Below are 26,345 nucleotides of genomic sequence, written 5' to 3' on the forward strand. Positions count from 1 at the left end.
GTGCGAGTGCCATCGCTCCACCATCCCCTTTCTGGGGTACATCATCTCCGTTGAGAGTGTTCAGATGGATACCGGGAAAGTGAGAGCGGTGGTAGATTGGCCCCAGCCTTCGTCCAGGGTGCAGCTGCAACATTTCCTGGGGTTCGCCAACTACTATCGCCGCTTCATCCGGGGTTACAGCACACTGGCTTCCCCCCTTGTCAGCATTCACCTCTCCCAAGGTTCCGTTCACATGCTCCCCTGCTGCTGACCGGGTGTTCCAGGACCTCAAACACTGCTTCACCACTGCTCCCATCCTGGTTCATCCTGATCGCTCCCTCAGTTCGTGGTGGAGGATGATGCGTCTGATGTAGGAGTGGGGGTGGTCCTGTCCCAGCATTCTGCCCTGGACCTGAAGCTACATCCCTGCGCCTTCTTCTCCCATCGCCCCAACACCACGGAGAAATACTACGATGTGGGAAATCGTCAGCTTCTCACAGTGATGATGGCGTTGGAGGAATGGAGGCACTGATTGGAAGGGCGGAACACCCGTTCAGCGTATAGACCCACCACCAGGTAACCGGATGTTCGTGCCTGACGTGGTCCACTTCATGGTCCTCCATACTGGCCTGCCACCCGGGCTCCTGCTGGACCCTGACTTTTGTGCGTCAACGCTTTTGGCAGCCCACCATGGTCCCTGACGTCTCCACATTCGTCGACTCTTGCACGGTGTGCGCACAAAACGAGGCTTCTCGACAAGCTCCGGCTGGTCTCCTTCAACCTCTGCCTGTCCCTCACTGTCCCTGGTCCCACATCTCCCTGGACTTTGTCACGGGTCTTCTCCCATCTGATGGCAACATCGCCATCCTGACTGTGGTGGATCGGTTTTCCAAGGCCGTTCACTTCATTCCTCTCCCCAAACTACTCTGCCAAGGAGACGGCCCAGCTCATGGTGCATCACGTCTTCCGGATCCATGGACTCCCGGTCGACATGGTCTCTGATCGGGGCCCTCAGTTATTGTCTCGGTTCTGGAATGTGTTCTGCACCCTCATTGGATTGTCGGCCAGCCTGTCCTCCGGATTCCATCCCCAGTCCAACGGCCAGTCGGCGCGAGCCAACCAGGATCTGGAGACTACTCTGTGCTGCCTGGTCTCCGCCAACCCCACCACCTGGAGCCAGCAGCTCCCTAAGCAGGAAGAGGTCGACATACCTTCTTCCCAGATGTTTGTCCGCCGCTGTCGTCGTACCTGGAGGATAGCCCGGTCTGCCCTCCTTAAGACCACCTCCAGGTATTGTCTCGGGCAGAAGGTATGGCTGTCCACCCGGGATCTGCCCCTCCGGGTGGGATCCTGCAAACTCTCCCCATGTTTCCCATCTCCAAAATCACTAGCCCCTCTGCTGTTCGTCTTCTGTTGCCCCAGACCCTTCGTATACATCCTTCCTTTCATGTGTCCAGAGTTAAACCCATGTCTCACAGCCCTTTGTCTCCTGTTTCACCTGTCTCTTCACTCCAGACTAGGTTTAATTTGAGTCTGGGGAAACTGGCCTAGTCATATTCATAACATGTAGTCAAAAGCTGTATGTTTGGAATGTAGGATGTACATATGCTTGTGTAAGCCTAACATGTGCAATGTTATTAACCACATTTTTCAGAATAGATTTTCCTATTAAAAAAAATCTATATTTTATAATGAAATAATTCTTTGTTGGATATTTGAACGTGATATTTCCATGGCCATGTCATATACCATCTATTTTGAGATCGGTATCCCCCTCAAAAGTCACAAGTGTAGCATTTCTCCCCAAAATGATCTGGGATTATACCCCGGACACCTCTCTGAAGAAAGCAAATGCCATGATGATTAGCTACTGTCCTGTATGGTAGGCTAGGGATGTACAATGATTGAGGTCGATGTAGACCAATGTACTACTTACATCGCATCAACGTATGTCCTCCTCGACCAATGACAAGGTCAGTTTCCGGCATATTCTGTTGATATCCCACCTCTCAATTGTCTACTCTATCGAGTTTTTCGGGAGAGGAGCCGGCAGGTGACAGTGAGGGTCTTCTTTATAGCATAGGTGCCGTTTTATGTTTCTGTATTTCATTTGAATATTTTGTTCACTTGAAGTATTTAGAAATATGGCTTCCTTTTTGTCGCTCATCCCTCCTTTCTTGTTATCGGTTCTCATATTTTCTGGAGCGGTAGTCGCACGGGGTGATGTGCTCGAGTTAGGGGACGCAGATTTCGATTACCTGGCAGCGGAGCACGAGACCATGCTAGTGAAATTCTACGCTCCATGGTGAGAGAAAATACAAATGAAACATTATTTTATCTCCATCCATTGTAATTTCTACACATGTTATGTCATTTTAGGCAAATATGTAAGTATAGTGACTGTTATCGCCTAGGCAACTGTCCAAGATATGTTCTGGTAGTCAGCCATCAGCTAATGTTAGCTAGCTATAGTAGTTATATTCTCAGTATCGGCAATCATCTGCCAAACTGAAGGCAACTAGCTAGCAGGTGGCCATATTTGCAAACAGTATTTGAGCAGTGGCCGTGGGTGGGTAAAATCACTGGGAAGTCAAGCCCCCACCCCCAAATTACAACCTGGTGTGACAATTGCGTTGTTTGCTCAATAAACCTTGTTAATTCCGAGACAAGAAGACACAGTGGCAGAATAAATTCAACCACACCTTTGTTTTATCACAAACCGGATAGCAACCTCTGTCCAGTGAAGTCCGCAAAGCACATTGCATGTAGCGTATCATACAGTTATATGGCCTACAGCATCGTCAAGCAAGTTAGTTTCCGACATTTTCGGACCACCAAACAACTAACGTTATGGATTTAGAACCACACAGTTACCGCAAGTCGCAAAGAAAACAGGAGCTGCCCCCACATTTCAACGTCAACGAATCATCTCTGCTTAGTCTAATACAGTTTCATCTAAAAGATACCAAAAACTATTTAGTCTCTATTCAACATTAGCTAAATGTGATGTGGCTGTCCATGGTTCTGATTTATGTGTGTGTGCGTTCGATTTGTAGAGATCTGCTAATGCCATCCTCCTTTTTCATGTTGGCTAAACGTGATCACTCTGTCATACAGTACACACTTCTTTTTTGTTTTCCTACTAGGCTACCTGTCTAAAATGCTTGCTCGCTAGCCTAACTTCCATTCATGGGCAACGTTAGCTAGCCTAGCTAACATTAACCTTCTACATCTAGCTATATTGAACTTTCATCCTCAGGCCAGGGGCACAACAATGTATGAATGAATGGTTGGATCAGAATCACCATTATAGTCATTTGCCAGTACAGAGAATGAAGTAAAACCACAAGTCCAAATCCCTATCTCCATCCATGGCTAATTTAGAAAAATTGCCAATTTTAACTAGCTGGCTAGCTAGCCACCAGAGGACAACAACACAACGAGATGCAGCAGTTATTTTTTTTTGGTGCCAGGAACATCCACAGTTGAGCTAGCTCATTTTAGCTCAATGCTGATTGGCAAATTTTTCATACTTTTTCTGTCAAGGGAGGCCAGATGCTCTATGGCTTCTGTCCTTGTTCCTTGTCAATCATTGGCTCATTGGTGAAATTAGCATTATGACAATATCTTTAATTAAATCATTCAAAACCTTTAATGCAATTGCAGACAGAAGTTGACAACAGGAACATAACGCAGGTTTCCGAGTAAGGTCTGCATCAAAGAAAAGGTCCCATGTTATTTTATTAAACCCGAAGTCCAGCCCTAGTAATGTCACTGCCTACGTCATTAACTTTTTCTCATGAGACCAAAACCATGCCTACTCAACACTAAAACTCTTTATTTATGTAGCTATTTAAAAGCTTAGCAGTAAATGTCCAAGTTGATTTATAGTGGAATGTCTGATTAATCTCTTTCACTCCCCTTCTGTCTTCACAGTCACACATTTCTCAGAGGGGTTTCTTTATAAAAGGCAAAGACCAGAAAACAACTGTGGAACAATACTAAACCTCTATAATGACTATATATTGTTAATCTGTAGTCTAGAACCCTATAAATGTAAGGAGGGTGGGGTCTTATAACCCCTCCCCTTCTATTAATACAACATAAGCATAATCAATTATTATAATACATCAAACATTTGGTACAACCCCAATCATGACCCCTAGGTGAACCTCTAACACTTCCCTTGCCTTTAATGCTACAGGCGGCAACAATGTCATACTCGTTTAGAACAGACATAATCAGATGGCCTACACATAGAGAGACAGTGGTGCTGTTTCAATCGCTCGGATGCTTTCTCCTGTGAGATACATTCAGCCTCTTGCAAATTGAAGGAAAATTATGAAACACAGAGAGACGATAGATAAATTATTTTAAGTTTTTAAACATTTTTCTTGGTACATTTTCTGGGAGGAAGCCTGGCTTCCCTTGGCATCCATGAATACACGTCACTGTATTTGAGGCTGAGCTATTGATATTATTCTTCAAAATTGGCTTACCTTGGTCAGTTTGATTTCTTTTAAACCCCAATTTGCTTATGCCTTTTACAGGTATAACACATTTCTACCCACACAACTATGTTATCAATTGCATTGCCTGTTCCTTGATTCTGATTCTGTTCCTTGCGTTATATCTACCCTAATCTGCTGTATGTTTATTTGCTCTTCAGGTGTGGACATTGTAAGAAACTAGCCCCAGATTTTGAGACCGCAGCCACTCGACTGAAGGGGACAGTTCCTCTTGCTAAGGTACTTATGAATGCATAACAAAATGACCAGGTGTTTGAACTCTTGCCGTCATCCAGGGTTCACACAATGTTAATTGGTAGTTGCATGCCCTGCATGGCCCACTCTCACTGCACCGGCATAGCGTAAACTTTGTTAACAGAATGACAGCACAAACCGTCATTCTGTTACCAAATTTGCATCTGACCTGTTCTTCAAGTGTTTTTGTAGGGGCTCCCGAGTGGCGCAGTGGTCCACTAGAGAGTCTGGGTTCGAGCCCAGGCTCTGTCGCAGCCGGCCGCAACCGGAAGGCCCATGGGGCGGCGCACAATTGGCCCAGCGTCGTCCGGGTTAGGGAGGGTTTGGCCGGCAGGGATAATCTTGTCTCATCGCGCACTAGCGACTCCTGTGGCGGGCCGGGCACAGTGCACGCTGACACAGTCGCCAGGTGTACGGTGTTTCCTCCGACACATTGGTGCGGCTGGCTTCGGGGTTGGATGGGCGTTGTGTCAAGAAGCAGTGCAGCTTGGTTGGGTTGTGTTTCGGAGGACGCATGGCTCTCAACCTTCGCCTCTCCCTAGTCCGTATGGGAGTTGCAGCGATGAGACAAGACTGTAACAATTGGATACCACAAATTTGGGCCAAAAAAAGAGGTGAAGAATAACGTGTTTTTGTAAAATTTTCTATGGAAATTGTTAAGTGTACCTTATGCATAGAGTTGTATGGTTTAACCTCGCAAATAATAGTTTTTTGTTTGGCATACATTTTCAAGTAAAAAATCTGAATCTCAGCATCACTGTGGAATTGTCCATAACCCAGGGGATATGTATCACGTTGTATAAATGATTGGAGACAGGCAAAGGAATACGTAATAGGGGGTTTTAATACTCCACCCAACAATACAACATGCCATGAAAAGGCACGGGGACGAAGCCCAAAACAAACACATATACAAAACACAGGGATGTAACCCCAAAAAAAGAGCGAGGTTAAACCTCTAATAAATACATGGGACGAGACCTGTAATAACAAGACACGTAATACACGCGGCATGAAAGCCGAAACAACAAAGCACAGGTACTGTCGTGGAAATATTCAGTCAATAATATTTCTCAAATACCGGAGCCTGTGAGTTCAATTAGACTTTATTACAAAGTAATATAAGCTGAGCTTGTTCATGAAGTAACTCCCTTTCCAGCCTTGGCACACACTTTTTATACAGGTTTCATCCTTACGCCACACACATAGTAACTCCTCTTTATGTTAATGATTCCTCCCCTCTGGCATTTAGCCACCATTATCTTTTTGCCTTGCACAAATTTTAGTTTGGTTTCATATTAGGGCATAGAAACATGAGAGCCATAGCAATGGTACAAAAATAAACAGACATGCCCACTCCCCAGACAGTTGCATGTCTAATGGTGCCTAATGACCTAGACACACATTTAGAGTACACTTATCCTGCTGACTACTACGAAATGTGTAATGGGCACATATGTACTGGAAAATAATAGTACTCACAAGACCAACGGACAATAACTGACCAAGACAATGGTGAACAAAGGGCACAATTATACAATTACTAACCAGGGGAAATGGAGCTAGGTGTGCGTAATGAGACAGTTCAGTGACGCCTAGAGGCCGGTGACGAACAGTAGACCTCCGGAACCGGTGCATGGAATCAGCAACAGTACGGGGGGGATCCGTGACAATATGAGGTGAAACGGCTAATGTACTTTATGTTAGGGTTGGGCGATATGGCCTGAAAATCACATCAACACTTTTTTCCCCAAATTTATGGGCAATTCATGATATACAGTGTCTTCGGAAAGTATTCAGACCTCTTGATTTTTTTTCTCCACATTTTTGTTACATTACAGCCTTATTCTAAAATTCTATTGTTTTTTTCCATCATCAATCTACACACGCAGCGTAGCCTAGTGGTTAGAGCGTTGGACTAGTAACCGGAAGGTTGCAAGTTCAAATCCCCGAGCTGACAAGGTACAAATCTGTCGTTCTGCCCCTGAACAGGCAGTTAACCCACTGTTCCTAGGCCGTCATTGAAAATAAGAATTTGTTCTTAACTGACTTGCCTAGTTAAATAAAGGTAAAAAAATAAAATAAAAATAAAAATAAAATACCCCATAATGACAAAGCAAAAACAGTTTTTTAGAAATGTTAGCTAATTTGTAAAAAAAAATAAAAAAATTGATATATCACATTTACATAAGTATTCAGACCCTTTACTCAGTACTTTGTTTAAGTACTTTTGGCAGCGATTACAGCATTAAGTCATCTTTGGTATGACGCTACAAACTTGGCACACCTGTAATTGGGGAGTTTCTCCCATTCTTCTCTGCAGATCCTCTCAAGCACTGTCAGGTTGGATGGGAAGCATTGCTGCACAGCTATTTTCAGGTCTCTCCAGAGATGTCCGATAGGGTTCAAGTCTGGGCTCTGGCTGGGCCACTCAAAGACACTCCTGCATTGTCTTGGCTGTGTGCTTAGGGTCGTTGTCCTGTTGGAAGGTGAACCTTCGCCCCAGTCTGAGGTCCTGAGTGCTCTGGAGAAGGTTTTCATCAAGGATCTCTCTGTACTTTGCTCTGTTCATCTTTTCCTTGATCCTGACAAGTTTCCCAGTCCCTACCACTGAAAAACATCCCTACAGCATGATGTTGCCACCACCATGCTTCACCGTAGGGATGGTGCCAGGTTTCCTCCAGATGTGACGCTTGGCATTCAGGCCAAAGAGTTCCATCTTGGTTTCATCAGACCAGAGAATCTTGTTTCTTATGGTCTGAGAGTTTTTGGGCCTTTTGGCAAATTCCAAGCAGGCTGTCTTGTGTATTTTACTGAGTGGCTTCCGTCTGGCCACTCTACCATAAAGGCCTAATTGGTGGATTGCTGCAGAGATGGTTGTTCTTCTGGAAGGTTCTCCCATCTCCACTGAGGAACTCTAGAGCTCTTTCAAAGTGACCATCGTGTTCTTGGTGGTTCCTAACTTCTTCCATTTAAGAATGATGGAGGCCACTGTGTTTTTGGGGACCTTCAATGCTGCAGAAATGTTTTGGTACCCTTCCCCAGATCTGTGCCTCGACACAATCCTGTCTCGGAGCTCTACAGACAATTCCTTCGACTGGCTTGGTTTTTGCTCTGAAATGCACTGTCAACTGTGGGACCTAATATAGACAGGTGTGTGCCTTTCCAAATCATGTCCAATCAATTGAATTTACCACAGGTGGACTCCAAGTTGTAGAAACATGTCATGGATGATCAATGGAAACAGGATGCACTCAATTTCATGTGTCATAGCAAAGGGTCTGAATACTTATCTAAATAAGGTATTTCTACCAAACTGTTTTTGCCTTGTCATTATGGGGTATTGTGTGTAGATTGAGGATGGAAAAAAACAATAGAATTTTAGAATAAGGCTGTAATGTAACAAAATGTGGAAAAAGTCAAGGGGTCTGAATACTTTTTGAAATGCAGCGTAAAATCAAGAGTGCATTCAAAGTCAGCAATAATCAAATGAATTATGAAGTTATACCTAGGCTAATTATAAGCCTTACACAACCATAATACCCACTAATCATTTAATTAGTCTATCAAAATAGTTTAACCTGCTTTTTTTCTTTTTCCCCGTTTTTTTTCTCACTGATCTGGCTTTCAAGTCTCTATGAAAATGCATTTTTTTGGTTACAAGTTTAACTAGAACCATGCATAATGCACGTTCACTACTGATGGGTTCTGACTTGTGGGTTCTGACTTATTCATGTCACTGAGGGAGGGAGGGGAATGTATAACATTTACACTCTGTCAGGATATGTTATTGTTAGTCATAAGTGATCTTATGGGAGGAGAAGAGAGAGTCTGGTACAGGTCAACATGACAGCCGTGAGTTGGAGGAGTGAGGAATTTGGGCAGAGGTCAGGTTAGATGAAGTGAGGAAGAACATATATCACTAATCTTTTGGACAGCAACAGAGGTGTATTGGCTGTTCAGATGTGTACGGAGGGGCTCAGCATAGGAGAAAGGGTTAAATACCAGTGCTTCTGTGAATATGTTCTTTGTCTTATGCAGCTGTATGACCCAGTGGGTGAATAAACTTGGTTTAAGATTTACTAAGCCTCCGTGAGTGGTTTACTCTGTTTATACAGAACCTTAATGACTAACAGAACCTTAATGACTAACAGAACCTTAATGACTAACAGAACCTTAATGACTAACAGAACCTTAATGACTAACAGAACCTTAATGACTAACTTCTTGTAGCAGGCATTAGGCTTCAGAAAATTCACACAGGTCTCATCAACAATCTCTCAAGCCCACGTGCTAGTGACTAGCCAGCTAATCTTTAGATTTCAAGTCTAGCCAACTTGGATCTATTTGCTAGCTAACAAGGTTGAACACCCTTCTGTCTGCCTCCAACTGTTGAAACGCATGTTAGCCTGTCCACTTTGTTCAGATGTTGAAATCAAGTGGCCTATCTTATTTCTCAGATTGAGAACGAGTTGTCAATTCCTTATATAATTGTGTGTTATGCTATGAAACATATTTAAAACACAGACTAGACAGCTAGTATAACAGTCTTTGGCAAAAATGCTGCTAGCGGTACGTGGGTACCCCCATTGTTGCGCACAACAAACTGAGCATTCATTTTCAGAATCAATGTTCATTGATACACTCGTTTTAGTAATGTCTGCTCTGTGTGCAATTTGAGTGTTGAGACATAAAAAGGGAATCGTTAGAGAAGTTGACTTCTCTATTACAGTAACGTCTCAATGTGTTTTAGTGTCCATATGTCCCATTCTGTTGGACCAAAACTCAAATGCAAATAGCGAGTTGAAAGCGCTTGACATAGAAGAAGATGTGATCTCTCAACTTTGTTGGAGTGAGAGGCAGGGGGAGGGGCTTGGTGTGTGTGTGTATAAACCATAGAGGAAGAGGCGAAGCGATAGTTTTCACTCTCGATAAAATATGTCCAAAATAAGGCCAATGCGTTTCCATGGGCTTATTTTGGACCAAGCTTGTCGCATGCCTTCCCGTCTTTGGGACAACTACTCCCATTGTTAGGGCGGAGACATGCATCTTGTCATTATATACTGATCTCTGGTGTAAATGGGAAGGTTCACACAGTACAGAGGGGCGAAGGAGACGAGACCAAAAATACAACATGAGAACAAGCGGACATAAACACTCAGAATTATTTTTAAATAAATTGATTCTTGCAATACAGGCATTTGGAAAATCGTGCAAAAACATAAATTAGAATTAATCGATATTGCTCAGCCCTACTTTATATTGCCTCTAGCATCTCCATTTCATTATCTTTCTCCCCCATTTTACTTTCTATCATATATTTCTATCCCTTTCTCTCCTCTTGCATTTCCTCTTTCTCTCTTTACCTCCCTCCTTCCCTATCATCTCTCTCACCCCTCAGGTGGACTGCACAGCGAGCCCAGACACATGTGGGCGTTTTGGGGTCACAGGGTACCCCACGCTCAAGATCTTCAGAAACGGAGAAGACGCCTCGTCCTATGACGGGCCACGCTCCGCAGGTGTGTGGTTTGAATGTTGTTAGAGTACACAAATTATGTAGGCCTACTAATGAATTTGTCTACATACACACAGATGGCATTGTCCACTTCATGAAGAAGCAGGCTGGACCCAACTCTGTTACCCTGCGCACGGAAGCAGATCTCGAGGCCTTTGTCAACCACTTTGACGCCAGTGTAGTGGGTAAGTAGTCCTCTAGAAGAGGATCGTTATCTGGATTCAACTGGTCAGTTTTTCATGGAAAGAGCAGGTGTTCTTAATGTTTTATATACTCAGTGTATATGCATTAGAGCTGGGTAATATGGCCTAATAATCCTATCTCGATTTTTTTCAAACTTATGAGCGAGTCATGATAAATATCTCCATTAAAAAAAAATCTCAAATCTGATCAAGTGTTATTTGTCACATGCGCAGAACACAACAGGTAGACCTTACAGTGAAATGCTTACTTACAAGTCCTTAACCAACAATGCAATAAGCTTTGTTGTACAATTTTTAAAGGTAAAATACACTGCATTTTAAACACTCTGCAATAATGTAATGAATTCAGGGCGTATGAAATTAGTCTGAATATATGCCACAATAATTTGATTATTTTATCAAAATAGTTTAACCTGCTTTTGAGCAATCACTCATCTGGCTTTCAAGTCTGTCTATGAAAATACATTTTTTTTTTACAAATGTAACTAAAACCATGAATAATTCACATTCACTATTAATGACTAACTTCTTGTAGCAGGCATTATAAACAATCTCTCAAGCACAAGCCCACATGCTGGTGAGTAGCCAGCTAATCTTTATATTTCAAATTTAGTCAACTTGGATCTATTTGCTAGCTAACAAGGCAGAACAGATGAATTGTTCTAAACACACCCTTCTCCAACTGTTTGAACAGTATGTTAGCCTGTCCACATTTTTCAGATGTTGAAATCAAGTGGTCTACCTTATAGAATAAGAACGAGTTGCCAATTCCTTATATAATTGTGTTTTATGCTTATTGCACAATTATAAAACACAGACTAGACAGCTAGTATAACAGTCTTTGGCAAAAATGCTGCTAGAGGTACATGGTGCTGCAATATTTGAGCATTAATTTTCCAGAATCAATGTTCATTGATACGCCTGTTTTTAGTCATGTCTGCTCTGTGTGCAATTTGAGTAGTTAAGTCCTAAAAAGGGTATCGTTAGAGAAGTTGACTTCTCCTCTATTACAGTAATGTCTCAATGTGTTTTAGTGTCCATATGACTGATTCTGTTGGACCAAACCTCAAATGCAAATATCGAGTTGAAACCACTTTTCAGAAAGGAAGAAGTGATCTCTCTACTTTGTTGGTGTGAGTGGCTGGGGAAGGGGCTGTGTGTGTGTGTTTACAGAGAGGAAGAGGCGAAGCGAGAAGTTTCACACTCGATAAAATCCATCCAAAATAAGCCCAAAGTGTTTCTTTGGGCTTTTTTGTCCCTAAGCTTGTCGCCTGCCTTCCCGCCTTTGTGACAACGACTCCCATTGTTAGGGCGGAGATGTGAGCATCTCGTCATTATATTCAGATCTCTGGTGTAAATGGGAAGCTGCACAGAAGAAGTGAAGGAGTCGAGACCAAAAAGACATGAGAACAAGCGGACATAAACGCTCATAAAAATACAAAAAAGATACTTGCGATAGAGGCATTTGGTATATTGCACAAAAACATCAATTCAAATGAATCGAATTCAATCGATATATCGCCCAGACCTAATATGCATATTCGTCTCCATTTAAGCACCATCTGGTAGATTTAAAAAAAAACGTTATTTAACAAGGCAAGTCAGATAAGAACAAATTCTTATTTACAATGACGGCCTGGATGGCACTGGGCCTATTGTGCACCGCCCTATGGGACTCCCAATCACGGCCGGATGCGATACAGCCTGGACCAGGGGTTTCCAAACTTTTTTGGCCCACGACCCCATTTTGATATCAGAAAATTCTTGCTACCCAAACATGTGAAAAAAATTATGTAATTAACAGATATTTACTTTATTTGGGGCGATGGCAGTCAATTGCAAATTAGTCTGACATAATGTCTCTTATCTCAACACCATTAATGAGATGGGTGTACTTGATGCATGTCGCGTCAGAGCTTCTCAAAGTCCGGAGGCATGGTCGACAGTGCGCACCTCATATCTACTGTCACATCCAACCAGGATCGATATTTGGTTTTAATGCAGACGAGAACACTGAATCCAGCATCACACAGATATGAGCTGGCAAAGGGTAGCCTACAATGAGTTTTATGGTGCTTTCAAGACAACTGGGAACTCTGAAAAATATGAGGTCAAATCATGACGTCATTGATCTTTAGGTTGGAAATTGGAGCTCTTTCTAGAGGCCTCTGTTCCCGAGTTGGATGACCGTTCAAAACTATTTCTCCCAGTCGGCGCTCGTTTCTTTCCCGAGTTCCCAGTTGTCTTGAACGCACTGAAGACGGAAGACGTTGATTTTAGAGTTCCAAGTTCCCAGTTGATTTTAACGCGGCATTAATGCTCAGAGGGAGACGACAGGGTATTTCCTTTGAATCAGCAACCAAAACTCCTCTGGTGACCCGTGAATACATTCGGTCACATGACAGCTTGATCAGCTGTTCGATTTAACTTACTGGCATGTCAACTGAGCCAGGATCACAGTCAAACAGATTGTGTGGGACACTCGTGTGGGACACTTACTGATGCTGTTTTCTGATATTTTCTATTCTTCAGAAAGTCAACCAAGTTCATTCTGAATGACAATAGTTCCTCTCTCAATGTGAAAAATCTTTCCAACACTCTACCTCGATAACCACCAAGCCTCGGTGTGTGATAGAACATCATCATGCTCTGATCCCATATCTCCACATAGTTTTGCGAACAGGCGTGCGCACAGTGGATGTGTTTTGATGTATTTTACATTTGAAGTTACCTGCTGCGGTATACTGTATCGAGTTCTGTGCTAAGCTCCTTTGCCGCCAGTTGCTTTCAGTGTATCATAAAATGCCTCCATATGACAGAGACACATTCATAACTAGAGTGCAGAGGCCTGCCCGCCGTCCTGTGATAGATGGAGCCCCATCTCTGAAAAAGCCCACCATTTGATCCCATATGGAGTCAGTTTTTTTGTCAATATAGCCAGGCAGCACACTGAACATCCCCTATGTTCTTTTATGCTCGGGAATCGTGAGACAACAATATATCCTCGTGAATAGCATCCCCCACTTGTATAGCGAACAAAAGTCATGCATGTGCATCTTGGCCTTCACAGTTAACGGCCATTTGGAGAGCACATGCTGGGGAATTTGAGTCGTTCAGTCAGAGCTTAAACAAAGAATTTATCTGACAAAGGTATTGATGTGTGTTTCTGTGCCTCTGCCTCCCCATACATTGTTTTCACCATATCAATTGCTGCCGGTAATATCAAAGTCTCTGCAAGTGTGTGGTTTCATAGCGTAGCAGGCCTAGTCATTCATTGTGAGAGTGATTCAAGTTCAACCTTTTCCAATGATCAAAGGGTGCTCACACTGAATTTTATCTTTTAGATTTGAATAATTGTCATTAGCTTGTATTTTAAAAAAATATATGTTTTTACCCCTTTATCTGCCCAATTTCATGGTATCCAATTGGTAGTTAGTCTTGTCCCATCGCTGCAACTCCCGTACAGACTTGGGAGAGGCGAAGGTCGAGAGCTGTTCTTCCTCCGAAACACAACCCAGCCAAGCCGCACTGCTTCTTGACGCAATGCCCGCTTAACCCGTAAGCCAGCCACACCAATGTGTTGAATGAAACACCATACACCTGGCGACAGTGTCAGTGTGCATTGCGCCCGGCCACAGGAGTCGCAAGTGCGCGATGGGACAGGAACGACCCTGCCGGCCAAACCCGCCCTTAACCCGGACGTCGCCCCATGCGTCTCCCGGTCACAGCCGGCTGCAACAGAGCCTGGACTCGAACCAGGATCTCTAGTGGCACAGCTGGCACAGCCTTAGACCACTGCGCCACTCGGGAGATTTTTAAGGTTAACCACATTACAATGATTTTGAGATGCAAAGCCGATGTCACAGACAAAAAAATTATTTAAAAAAATCTTTGGATTTTTAAAAATTGTCCTGCAACCTCATTTTCATATCAGGAGACCCCACATTGGGCCGCGACCCTTAGTTTGGGAACCGATGTTGTCTATTTATTTAGGAATATTTTAGGGTTAGGAAAGTATGTATGAATCATAAAAAAGAAACGGGTTTGGAGAGCCTTTGCGCACAAAATATATTGATGAATTCTTTTTTTGATTCGATTCATCCTGAAAATTGTCAACCCATGAGATATTGGAAGGTGGAAAAAAGTATACAATACAGGTTGAACAATAGTCCTATAAATCTACCCTCACTAATGGGACTGTGAACCGTGCTCCAGGTTTAACCTGCTGTGTGTGGTCTGAGTTCCATAAGGATTTAAATAGGCTACATGTCCCAAATTACTGCTCAACGTTAGCCTAATATGATCCACTAATGCTAGCGACCCTCAGGAACAACTACACAGATGTGAAAGAAAGGGAAACGGAACGGAATGAGATGATGCAAATTGTAAGCTACACATTGAAGAAAACAAACACGAAAGTGACAGTTCTCAATGTATGTGTTTATTACTGACGGTGGCTGCCGACAGTGGCTGATATTTAACATGATACAAATTGTCAAATGAAACTAGTCATATGCTTCCATAGCACTGTTTTTTTATTCATCTCTAGGGATCATAAGGAAAAATAATCTAAAACGTGTATTTACAATCTCCTTCTCCAAATGGATTACTAATTTACCCAGCTCTTATCTATAGCTCTTATCCATTTAGAAATTACAGTGCATGGAGAATGCTGTTATTTCTATCGGGGGAAAATGAATGTAGAACAGGTAAATTTGCTCAACCTTATTCATGGTTTCCTCGTGTGTAACGGTGGTGGAATTATGAGGGAATAAAGTCAAGGTCAGAATACGGTGTATCTGTACACTCCTCCACCACACCTTCATTACTTAGATCTCCACCCCGAACAAATAGCAGGTGAATAGCATGCTATTCTCATGCTTAAGTTCAAGTTCAGAATACGCATAAGAGAGAAAAGTGCATAAAAAGGGAATTGCATTCCATTTATGTCCGCATAACCCGGGTTAGAATTGGCTGCCATGTATATAATAGTGTGGATAATAATAATCTAACTCAGTGTGGAAATGTGTTTATAAAACAGAGGAAAATCACGGTTTTTACTGCACCTTTTTCTCCCATTCCTGCAACTCCCCAATGGGCTCGGGAGGCGAAGGTCGAGTCATGTCCACTGCCTGCCACAAGTAGTCGCTAGAGCGCGATGAGCCAAGTAAAGCCACCCGTGGCCAAACCCTTCCCTAACCCGGACGAAGCTGGGCCAATTGTGCGCCGCCCTATGGGACTCCAGGGTTGTGATACAGCCCTGGATTGAACCAGGGTCTGTAGTGACGCCTCTAGCACTGCGATGCAGTGCCTTAGACCGCTGCGCCACTCAGGAGCCCCCTGCACTGCCCCTTTAATTGGCTCTCTGAATCTGTACGTTTCACATTGGTTATAAATAATTTCATGTCCACTGCTCTGAAAAGCTTGTGAGAGGTGAATACAACATGGTGGAAGCCAACACACTAGATGTGTTGGAGAGGGCTAATGTACTTTCTCTTCATACTTCTCTCTCCCCTCAGGATTCTTTTCTGGGCCTAACAGTGGTCAGCTGGCAGAGTTTCTGAAGGCGGCCAGCGTCATGAGGGAGCACTTCCGCTTCGCCCACACCATCGACATGACCCTGGGCCTCAAACACGGGGTGGACACTGAGTGAGAGCAAGAGAGAGGGAGGATGGGGTAGGGGTAGAGGGAGGGATAGGGAGAGAATGGGAAGAGGTGAGCGTGATCAAGATAACCCTGTAGAGTTCAATCAGGTTTCTTAGTGCTGGGCTAGAGAAAAATTGTGTACGCCCAGGAATGGATTGAGAAACACTGCTATGGTGTGACCAAACGACTACATTCTTTTCCCCGTGTCTCTCCAGGCGTGTTCTGCTGTTCAGACCCCCAAGACTGAGCAGTAAGTTTGAGGAGAGCGTGCTGCGCTTCACTGAGACGATCACCACCCACACACTGCGGCGCTTCATCAGAGACAACATGTAAGACTACTACTCCCATCTGTCTACTCTTCATCTACTCGAATGTCTGTGTTACTTTAATGTCTCTTTTTTCTGCATCTCTAACACTTTCTCCCTATCATATCCCTATTCGTCTTTTCATAATTTTCTTTTTTACAGGTTAGTCATTTAGCTGACGCTCTTCTCCAGAGCGACTTACAGGAGCAATTAGGGTTAATTGCCTTGCTCAAGGGCACATTGACAGATTTTTCACCTAATCGGCTTGAGGATTCAAACCAGCGACCTTTCGTTACTGGCCGAACGCTCTTAACTTCTGCTTGACTGTCTAACGTTATTGGTCTCCCTTTTTACTGTTTTTGGTCAGTTTCGGAATGTGCCCCCATCTGACCAATGAGAACAGAGATAAGCTGAAGGGGCAGGACTTGTTGACTGCATACTATGATTTGGACTACCTGCAGAACCCCAAAGGCTCCAACTATTGGAGGAACAGGTTGGTACCACAACACTTTAAACCAGTGATTCTCAATTGATGGGTCACGGGTGTCGAAGTAAAAAAAAAAAAAAAAAAAAACGTTTTTTAAAATATAGAGCTACTAGCAGTGCTATTTAGCGGATTTGGTTGATTTTGCGGTCGGTCTCAAACCTGTGAGTTTACCGATATTCTTCATCAAGAATATGTTGAATGGAATTATTGACAATGAAAAGGTGGGAATATTGTCATATAATTACAACATTTACTGTCAATATAGCTACAAAAAAAATATGCTTTACAGATTGCATTCCGTAAAAAAAAATTACAATGTGAATATTGGGTTCTGACAACCTTGTTCAATTTGGGTTTTGAGGCAAAACCTGTTGAGAACCACTGCTTTAAAACACTCAAATTAGATAACCCACAATTAAAATAAACATTGTCTTTTATTTCAGTTCTGTTTTTCATTTGTTACTGAAATCCTATTAGGTACATGTTGTTATTGTATTAGTTACAATTATGCTACACGTTTTTTTTCTGTAATAATATTGAAATATTACTGTACATGGTTGTTGGACAACTTATAAAATGTGACCAAGTAGTAGTGTAGATATGTAAGTATATTCGCTTCGGAAAGTGTTCAGACCCCTTGACTTTTTCCACATTTTCTTAGGTTACAGCCTTATTCTAAAATGTATTAAATATTTTTTTCCCTTCATCGATCTACACACAATACCCCATAACGATAAAGCAAAAATGGGTTTTAGAAATTTTTTGCTCATTTATTAAAAAATGCAAATATCTATTTACATAAGTATTCAGTACTTTATTGAAGCACCTTTGGCACTGATTACAGCCTTGAGTCTTCTTGGATATGACGCTACAAGCTTGGCACACCTGTATTTGGGGAGTTTCTCCCATTCTTTTCTGTAGATTCTCTCAAGCTCAGGTTGAATGGGGAGTGTTTCTGCACAGCTATTTTCAGGTCACTCCAGAGATGTCCGATCGGGTTCAAGTCCGGGTTCTGGCTGGGCAAATCAAGGACTTGTCCCGATGCCACTCCTGCGTTGTCTTGGCTGTATGCTTAGGATCGTTGTGCTGTTGGAAGGTGAACATTCGCCCCAGTCTGAGATCTGGAGCAGATCTCTTTGTATTTTGCACTGTTCATCTTTGCCTCGATCCTGACTAGTCTCCCATTCCCTGCCACTGAAAAACATCCCCACAGCATGATGCTGCTACCCATTCTTCACCGTAGGGATGGTGCCTGGTTTCCTCCAGACGTGATGCTTGGCAATCAGACCAGAGAGTCTTGTTTCTCATGGTCTGAGAGTCTTTAGGTGCCTTTTGGCAAAGACCAAGCGGGCTGTCATGTGCCTTTTACTGAGGAGTGGCTTCCGTCTGGCCACTCTACCATAAAGGCCTGATTGGTGGAGTGCTGCAGAGATAGTTGTCCTTCTGGAAGGTTCTTCCATCTCCACAGAAGAACTCTGGAGCTCTGTCAGTGACCATTGGGTTCTGAGTCACCTCTCTGACCAAGGCCCTTCTCCCCCGATTGCATAGTTTGGCTGGGCAGAAAGTTCTAGGAAGAGTTTTTGTGGTTCCAAACTTCTTCCATTTAAGAATGATTGAGGACACTGTGTTATTGGGGACCTTCCATGTTGCAGAAAGGTTTTGGTACCCTTCCCCAGATCTGTGCCTCGACACAATCCTGTCTCGGAGTTCTACGGACAATTCCTTCGACCTCATTCCTTGGTTTTTGCTCTGTCAACTGTGGAACCTTATATAGACTGGTGTGTGCCTTTCCTAATTATGTCCAATCAATTGAATTTACCACAGGTGGACTCTGATCAAGTTGTAGAAACATCTAAAGGATGATCAATGGAAACAGGATGCACCTGCGCTCAATTTCGTGTCTCATAGCACAGGGTCTGAATACTTATGTAAATAAGGTATTTCTGTTTTTTATTTTTACATTTACATTTGAAAACATTTCTACCAAACCTGTTTCCACTTTGTCATTATGGGGTGTGGCGTGTAGATTGCTGAGGATAAAAAAAAAAACATTAACTTTTGAATAGGGCTGCAACGTAACAAAATGTGGAAAAGGTGTAGGGCTCTGAATACTTTCCGAAGGCACTGTATTATTTCCTGTGGCGATCCACATGAGAGCCATTTTCATCATAGCGCTTGATGGTTTTTGCAAATAAAGAAAAACCCTTGAGTAGGTGTGTCCAAACTTTTGACTGGTATTGTATCTCTTATGTGCTAACTCAAAATGACACAACGATTAGTTTCCAGTTTAACAGCGTTTACTTCACCGTATTACCACAGTACACAGTTGCCATCACACTCAGGCCAGGTCCATCTCCAGTGAGACTCCTGCGCAGGTGTAGAAATTATAGAAATATAGGGATACTTAAAACATAAACTTAACATTATGTATGTATATTCGCTTAGATTATTTATTTTGATTTAGATCTTATCCTTCAAACAATACATGTAATATCTGAGCCCCAAATATTGTATACAAGGTGGTATATTAAGTCACTTGCCATTATTATTGTTTAATGTCTTTCATTCTCTCTCCTCAGGGTGATGAAGGTGGGTTCTCAGTTTGCGTCCCAGGGACTGAGTTTTGCCGTGGCCAATCGCAGGGACTTTGTGGATGAGCTGGAGGAGGAGTTTGGTCTGGGTGCGTCGGACGGAGGAGATCTGCCCTTCGTAACCATCAGAACACGACTCGGATTCAAGTACACCATGAGGGAGGAGTTCACGTGAGTTACAGACATAGAACCTCAACTAAGTCCTAACTTCTGAGCTCTACCACATATAACCCTACGACCCTAATTTTAACCATGAGAACATGGTCGTGAGTTACAGCAATATCAGACCTCTATCCACAGACAATCTCTCATCCTTACCCAAACTCGAACCTTCATCTAACATTAACCCTTATCGAAGAGGGTGATGTGGGTTGGGTAATGCCATAGAATAGTTATGTTGTTGAACCTATTTAACAGGCGAGATGGGAAGTCCCTAGAAAGATTCCTGGAGGATTACTTTGCTGGACGACTAAAACGTTACATCAAGTCGGAGCCCATCCCTGAGAAAAACAAAGGCCCCGTCAAGGTATGTTTGTCTGTGTGTGTGTGTGCATTTCTATGTTATTATTCAATACTCAATCACAGTACATTTGTGTTTCTGATTTTGTTCATTCTCATGCCAATTCACACATGTACAGCTGAAGTCAGAAGTTTACATACATCTTAGCCAAATACATTTAAACTCAGTTTTTCACAATTCCTGACATTTAATCATAATAAAAATTCCCTGTCTTAGGTCAGTTAGGATCACCACTTTATTTTAAGAATGTGAAATGTCAGAATAATTGTTACGTTCGTCGATGGAAGGATCGGACCAAGGTGCAGCGTGGTAAAAGCGTGGTAAACTAATACAGCAAAGAGATGGTGGAGGTGATCCTTTCAGTCTGAAGGGTTCTGAATGACAATGAGGAAATAGTCTTTATCTGGACATTTTAATTTATTAAATGAACACAGAAAAAACAACAAATACAAAACGAAACGTAACGTCTAGTAGGGCTAAACAGCACAGTACCAAAAACAAGATCCCACAAACTACAGGTGGAAAAAGGCTGCCTAAGTATGATCCCCAATCAGAGACAACGATAGACAGCTGCCTCTGATTGGGAACCATACCCGCCAACAAAGAAATAGAAAACATAGATTGCCCACCCTAGTCACACCCTGACCTAACCAAATAGAGAATTAAAAGGATCTCTAAGGTCAGGGTGTGACAATAATAGTGGAGAATGATTTATTTCAACTTTTATTTCTTTCATCACATTCCCAGTGGGTCAGAAGTTTACATACACTCAATTAGTATTTGGTAGCATTGCCTTTAAATTGTTTAACTTGGGTCAAACCTTTCGGGTAGCCTTCCACAAGCTTTCCACAATAAGTTGGGGGAATTTTGGCCCATTCCTCCTGACAGAGCTGGTGTAACTGAGTCAGGTTTGTAGGCCTCCTCGCTTTTTCAGTTCTGCCCACAAATGTTCTATGGGATTGAGGTCAGGGCTTTGTGATGGCCACTGCAATACCTTGACTTTGTTGTCCTTAAGCCATTTTGCCACAACTTTGCAAGTATGCTTGGGGTCATTGTCCATTTGGAAGACCCATTTGCGACCAAACTTTAACTTCCTGACTGATGTCTTGAGGTGTTGCTTCAATATATCCACATAATTTTCCCGCCTCATGATGCCATCTATTTTGTGAGGTGCACCAGGCCCTCTTGTAGCAAAGCACCCCCACAACATGATGCTGCCCTCCCATGCTTCACGGTTGGGATAGTGTTTTTCAGCCAAACATAAGGATGGCCATTATGGCCAAACAGTTTTATTTTTGTTTCATCAGACCAGAGGACATTTCTCCAAAAAGTATGATCTTTGTCCCCATGTGCAGTTGCATACCGTAGTCTGGCTTTTTTATGGTGGTTTTGGAGCAGTGGCTTCTTCCTTGCTGAGCGGCCTTTCATTTTTTGTGGATATAGATACTTTTGCACCTGTTTCCTCCAGCATCTTCACAAGGTCCTTTGCTGTTGTTCTATAATTGATTTGCACTTTTCGCACCAAAGTACGTTCATCTCTAGGAGACCGAACGCGTCTCCTGAGTGGTATGACGGCTGCGTGGTCCCATGGTGTTTATGCTTGTGTACTATTGTCTGTACAGATGAACGTGGTACCTTCAGGCGTTTGGAAATTGCTCCCAAGGATGAACCAGACTTGTGGAGGTCTACAGTTTTTTTTCTGAGGTCTTGGCTGATTTCTTTTGATTTTCCCATGATGTCAAGTAAAAAGGCACTGAGTTTGAAGGTAGGCCTTGAAATACATCCACAGGTACACCTCCAATTGACTCAAATGACGTCAATTAGCCTATCAGAAGCTTCTAAGTCATGACATCATTTTCTGGAATTTTCCAAGCTGTTTAAAGGCACAGTCAACTTAGTGTATGTAAACTTCTGACCCACTGGAATTGTGATACAGGGAATGATAAGTGAAATAATCTGTCTGTAAACAATTGTTGGAAAAATTACTTGTGTCATGCACAAAGTAGATGTCCTAACCAACTTGCCAAAACAATAGTTTGTTAACCAGAAATTTGTGGAGTTGTTGAAAAACGAGGTTTAATGACTCCAACCTAAGTGTATGTAAACTTCCGACTTCAACTGTAAATAAGCATTTCACGGTAAGGTCGACACCTGTTGTATTCGGCGCATGTGACAAATAGTTTGATTTGACTTTTTTTCTCTGTGTTTGTGTGTGCGCCCTCTCGCAGGTAGTGGTAGCGGAGTCATTTGAGGAGATTGTGAATGACCCGGAGAAGGACGTGCTGATTGAGTTCTATGCCCCCTGGTGTGGTCACTGTAAGAGCCTGGAGCCCAAGTACAAGGAGTTGGCAGAACAGGTGAGCAAGACTACACACGCACTCATACAGATTCACCAATGCCACATTTAAAACTGTTCAATTCTGGAACAAAATATTTTTTATTTATTTACTGCCACCGTTCACGATTATGGCTTTCCTCAGAACAATTGTGTGCCATTGAAAATTGTAATATGTCAATAAATGAAGGAAAAGAGCTAAAGCCAAGTTAAGCCCTTTGTTCTCACTGAGTACGTTTATATGCACAGTAGTAATTCAATATTAAACTGATTCTGGCAGTAGGCAGATCATGCAATAGTCATGTAAACACCTTACTCTGCTCATCTTAAAAATCAGCGTAAGGTCAAAACCGAAGTAAGCATACGCTGATTAAAACACCTGGTTTTCGGAACAATCTTTCGTACTATTAGGACATGTAAACACCTTAATCGGCGGCGTTCCAGTGGTGTATTTGATCTGCACATGTGCCAGCACCGGTAGCGCAAGCCTCCCTCTTTAGCGCGAGAGAAGTGAGTTTGGAACAACCGAATTTCTGTGTCTTAGAAAACGTTTTCACATGCAAACTTTATATATCCGAACTCAGAATCAAATATGCTTCCCAAAAATCACATGGTCACTGTGGTAGAAAGTTTATTTTGATTGCAGATTTTGTGCGCTTTTCAAAATCCGATCAGGGGGCCTGATTTTAGATGTGTCCATGTAAAAAGGATTATTAGGGAAATCGTTCTTCTTGCAAAGCATGTAAAGGTTTCAATCAAACTATTATATTAATCGGACTAGCCACATTATTGTGTGCATGTAACCCTAGTCATTGGTTGATTCTCCTGTTTTCTTCTCAGCTCTACTCTGACTCTAATATTGTAATTGCCAAGATGGACGCCACAGCCAATGATGTTCCACAAGGCTTTGATGTGCAAGGGTGAGACGCCACATTTCATCACCTGGTTGTCCTTTCCCTTCTATCAGGACTCACTTATCTTTCCATTTATTTTCCCCATGTTTCTGGTCATTCATTCATTGTGTTTCTCTCGCTTTTATTGTTCTGTAGGTTTCCCACCATCTACTTTGCTCAGGCAGGCAAGAAGGACCAGCCCAAGCGATATGAGGTGAAGTGTCCTTACACTGTTATTACCATTTTACACAAGCAGACACAAACTAGTCATATACCAGTGTTTCCCCTATATTCAGTTAGCAGTGGCAACCTGCCACTCCCAAAAAATATTATTAAAACAATTTATAGAGAGATTATATACAAAAGTATGTGGACACCCTTTCAAATTAGTGGATTTGACTATTTCAGCCACAGACATGCAATCTCCATAGACAAACATTGGCAGTAGAATGGCCTTACTCAGTGACTTTCAACGAGCACCGTCATATGATGCCACCTTTCCAACAAGTCAGTTCGTTACATTTCTGCCCTGCTAGAGTTGCCCCGATCAACTGTAAGTGCTTTTGTTGTGAAGTGGAAACGTCTAGGAGCAACAACAGCTCAGCCGCAAAGTGGTAGGCCACACAAGCTCTCAGAACGGGACAGCCGAGTGCTGAAGCGCGTAGTGTGTGGCCTGCTGGAGGTCATTTTGCAGGGCGCTGGCAGTGCACCTCCTTGCACCTCCTTGCACAAAGGCGGAGGTAGCGGTCCTGCTGCTGGGTTGTTGCCCTCCTACGGCCTCCTCCACGTCTCCTGATGTACTGGCCTGTCTCCTGGTAGCGCCTCCATGCTCTGGACACTACGCTGACAGACACAGCAAACCTTTTTTGCCACAGCTCGCATTGATGTGCCATCCTGGATGAACTGCACTACCTGAGCCACTTGTGTGGGTTGTAGACTCCGTCTCATGCTACCACTAGAGTGAGAGCACTGCCAGCATTCAAAAGTGACCAAAACATCAGCCAGGAAGCATAGGAACTGAGAAGTGGTCTGTGATCACCACCTGCAGAATCACTCCTTTTTTGGAGGTGTCTTGCTAATTGCCTATAATTTCCACCTTTTGTCTATTCCATTTGCACAACAGCATGTGAAATTTATTGTCAATCAGTGTTGCTTCCTAAGTGGACAGTTTGATTTCACAGAAGTGTGATTGACTTGGAGTTACATTGTGTTGTTTAAGTGTTCCCTTTATTTTTTTGAGCAGTGTATTTCTGCCAAGATGTGCTTTTAAGGGATAGTGTCAGATTTACTTTTTCTACTTACCCAGAGGCAAATTAACTCATGGGTACAATTTTTATGTCTCTGCGTGCAGTTTGAAGGAAGTTGCTAACTAGCGTTAGCGCAATGACTAGAAGCAATGGCTTGCGAAACTACTTCTCCTGCTACCTTTGCCACCACTGCTGAAAAGAATCCTAGGGAGAACTGCATGTATTGACGTATGAAAGATTTTATGTTTGGTTACAAAGGGAGCTTACAATGTTTTCTTCTGTAATTCCAGGGAGCCCATGAAGTGAAGGACTTCATCAAGTACTTGAAGAGAGAAGCCTCGCACGTTCCTGTTGTCAGCGGAGTTAGAGAAGACCTGTGAACAGAAGTAAGGCGATGGCAGGGGTGTATTATGGAAAATGTAGCTTGAGACCCCTGGAATTACGGTTGTGGATACTCACAACTTCTGCTAAGATTCTTTATTTCTGATGAAATTACACTCAAAACCTAAATCTACTCACAATAATTTTGTTCCTTGAAACAATAGTTTTGAAAGTCACACAATTGACTCTCCAGGAACAGAGCCTCTTGTAATTGTTCGGGAGGAGAAATAAAATTTCTACAGAGGAAGAGAACAAAGATTGAGGACTGCCAACATCTAATGTCAAGTGACCTGGAAGGTAGATGAGGCTGATTGTCTTGGCATAAGACACAAGCCTTCCCAATTTACTTTCATTAAAGGACAAAATCAAAATGGACATCAACGGCATCAACTCACCAAGGAGCAGTTTGGTGCAGGTTTGTCATGCATCAAATACCATGAGATGAATTGATGCTGTATAGTGACACTGTAATAACACCTATTTGTTTCTAGGTCTTGACTTACCACCTGTATCTCAGAACTATAGGTCTTCTTCACCACTATAAGCCATACCATCCATTCCACCAATGATAACCCATCAACACCCCTAGATTGGCAGCTATTATTGAGCACTCTTTTGCATTGGCATTTCACAAAGCAGGAGCAAGGAGTTGGTCAGCTAAACTTGCTTGTGTAAAATAGTCTGAAATAGCTTCATATGAACTAGTTCCAAAAGGTACCCACTTGTCTTTTTATGTGTACTTGAGCTACAGAGTTGGTGTCATTCCAGACAGCACCAACAACCAACCAACTGCTCACCACCTATGTCTGCCTACTGACTGCATACAAAACCCAAAACATCCCCACCCATTCTCCTTTTTTTTGTCCATGCAAATATCAAATGAACCATTTTGGAAACACTGTAAAGGCAATATTCAGATTAGTGGCAAAAATGACAAGGAGCCACCATGGTCTTCTTGAAAACAAATGTTTGCACTTTATGTTTTTGAATATTCCGTTTTTTATTTATGTTTCTGTCATATGCCATTTTCCCAGGATTTTTTTTAGAGCAAGTAACTTCTAAAAGGCATGTACAATGTTTGGGTTTGACTATGAAGGCCAGATGTGTGTGTATTTATTATATAGTATAGGCAATACAGTAATTAACATACTTTGTACTGTACATAATGTGTGAACATATTTGCAATCTGAATTGTCTCTTTTTTGACAGAGCCTTTTGATTTATTGATGTACATTTTATTTGTTGCAAGAGTTTGGCACTCAGAGGACCCATTATCCTTACAGTTTATTTTTGATCCGCTAAGAAATGTTTGTCTTTGGCGTTTTCTCTCTTAAAAGATGCTGACACCATTTAATAAAATTACCGACTTCGATGTGTCTTTGACTTTCTTCTGGCTAATAGTCAGACTGTTTGAGTCTTATCGGCCCTTGTCGGGTGTCCTTGCATTTCAGAAAGGGTCTAGCCAATGTTGGATTACTGT

The 26,345-nt window shown here is 42.6% G+C and overlaps 1 protein-coding gene across 2 annotated transcripts; it reads left to right on the top strand.

The window, feature by feature from the left end:
- Positions 1-1,983: 1,983 nt before the first annotated feature.
- On the top strand, positions 1,984-26,237 carry LOC129831169 (protein disulfide-isomerase A3-like). Of its 2 annotated transcripts, XM_055894259.1 has the most exons (14): positions 1,984-2,284; positions 4,649-4,727; positions 10,144-10,261; positions 10,335-10,442; positions 15,980-16,109; positions 16,322-16,435; positions 16,779-16,904; positions 19,478-19,660; positions 19,907-20,015; positions 22,238-22,366; positions 23,185-23,264; positions 23,394-23,451; positions 24,775-24,870; positions 25,030-26,237. In XM_055894259.1, exons 1-13 carry the CDS (start codon positions 2,124-2,126, stop codon positions 24,862-24,864), a joined length of 1,485 nt encoding a protein of 494 aa, XP_055750234.1. In that variant the 5' UTR covers positions 1,984-2,123; the 3' UTR covers positions 24,865-24,870; positions 25,030-26,237. The 2 variants fall into 2 exon arrangements, with proteins under 2 accessions (XP_055750234.1, XP_055750233.1); XM_055894258.1 differs by having other exon boundaries at positions 24,775-26,237.
- The last annotated feature ends 108 nt before the right edge of the window (positions 26,238-26,345 follow it).

The sequence above is a fragment of the Salvelinus fontinalis genome, chromosome 32, assembly GCF_029448725.1.
Source record: "Salvelinus fontinalis isolate EN_2023a chromosome 32, ASM2944872v1, whole genome shotgun sequence".
NCBI lineage: Eukaryota > Metazoa > Chordata > Actinopteri > Salmoniformes > Salmonidae > Salvelinus > Salvelinus fontinalis.

What these genes read in the sequence shown, in the direction of transcription:
- LOC129831169 (XM_055894258.1), top strand. Translation starts at nt 2,124, where the DNA reads ATGGCTTCCTTTTTGTCGCTCATCCCTCCTTTCTTGTTATCGGTTCTC. An exon ending in CAAGGCTTTGATGTGCAAGG is followed by an intron (nt 23,265 to 23,393) that starts GTGAGACGCCAC and finishes ATTGTTCTGTAG; the next exon opens with GTTTCCCACCATCTACTTTG. An exon ending in ACCAGCCCAAGCGATATGAG is followed by an intron (nt 23,452 to 24,774) that starts GTGAAGTGTCCT and finishes CTGTAATTCCAG; the next exon opens with GGAGCCCATGAAGTGAAGGA.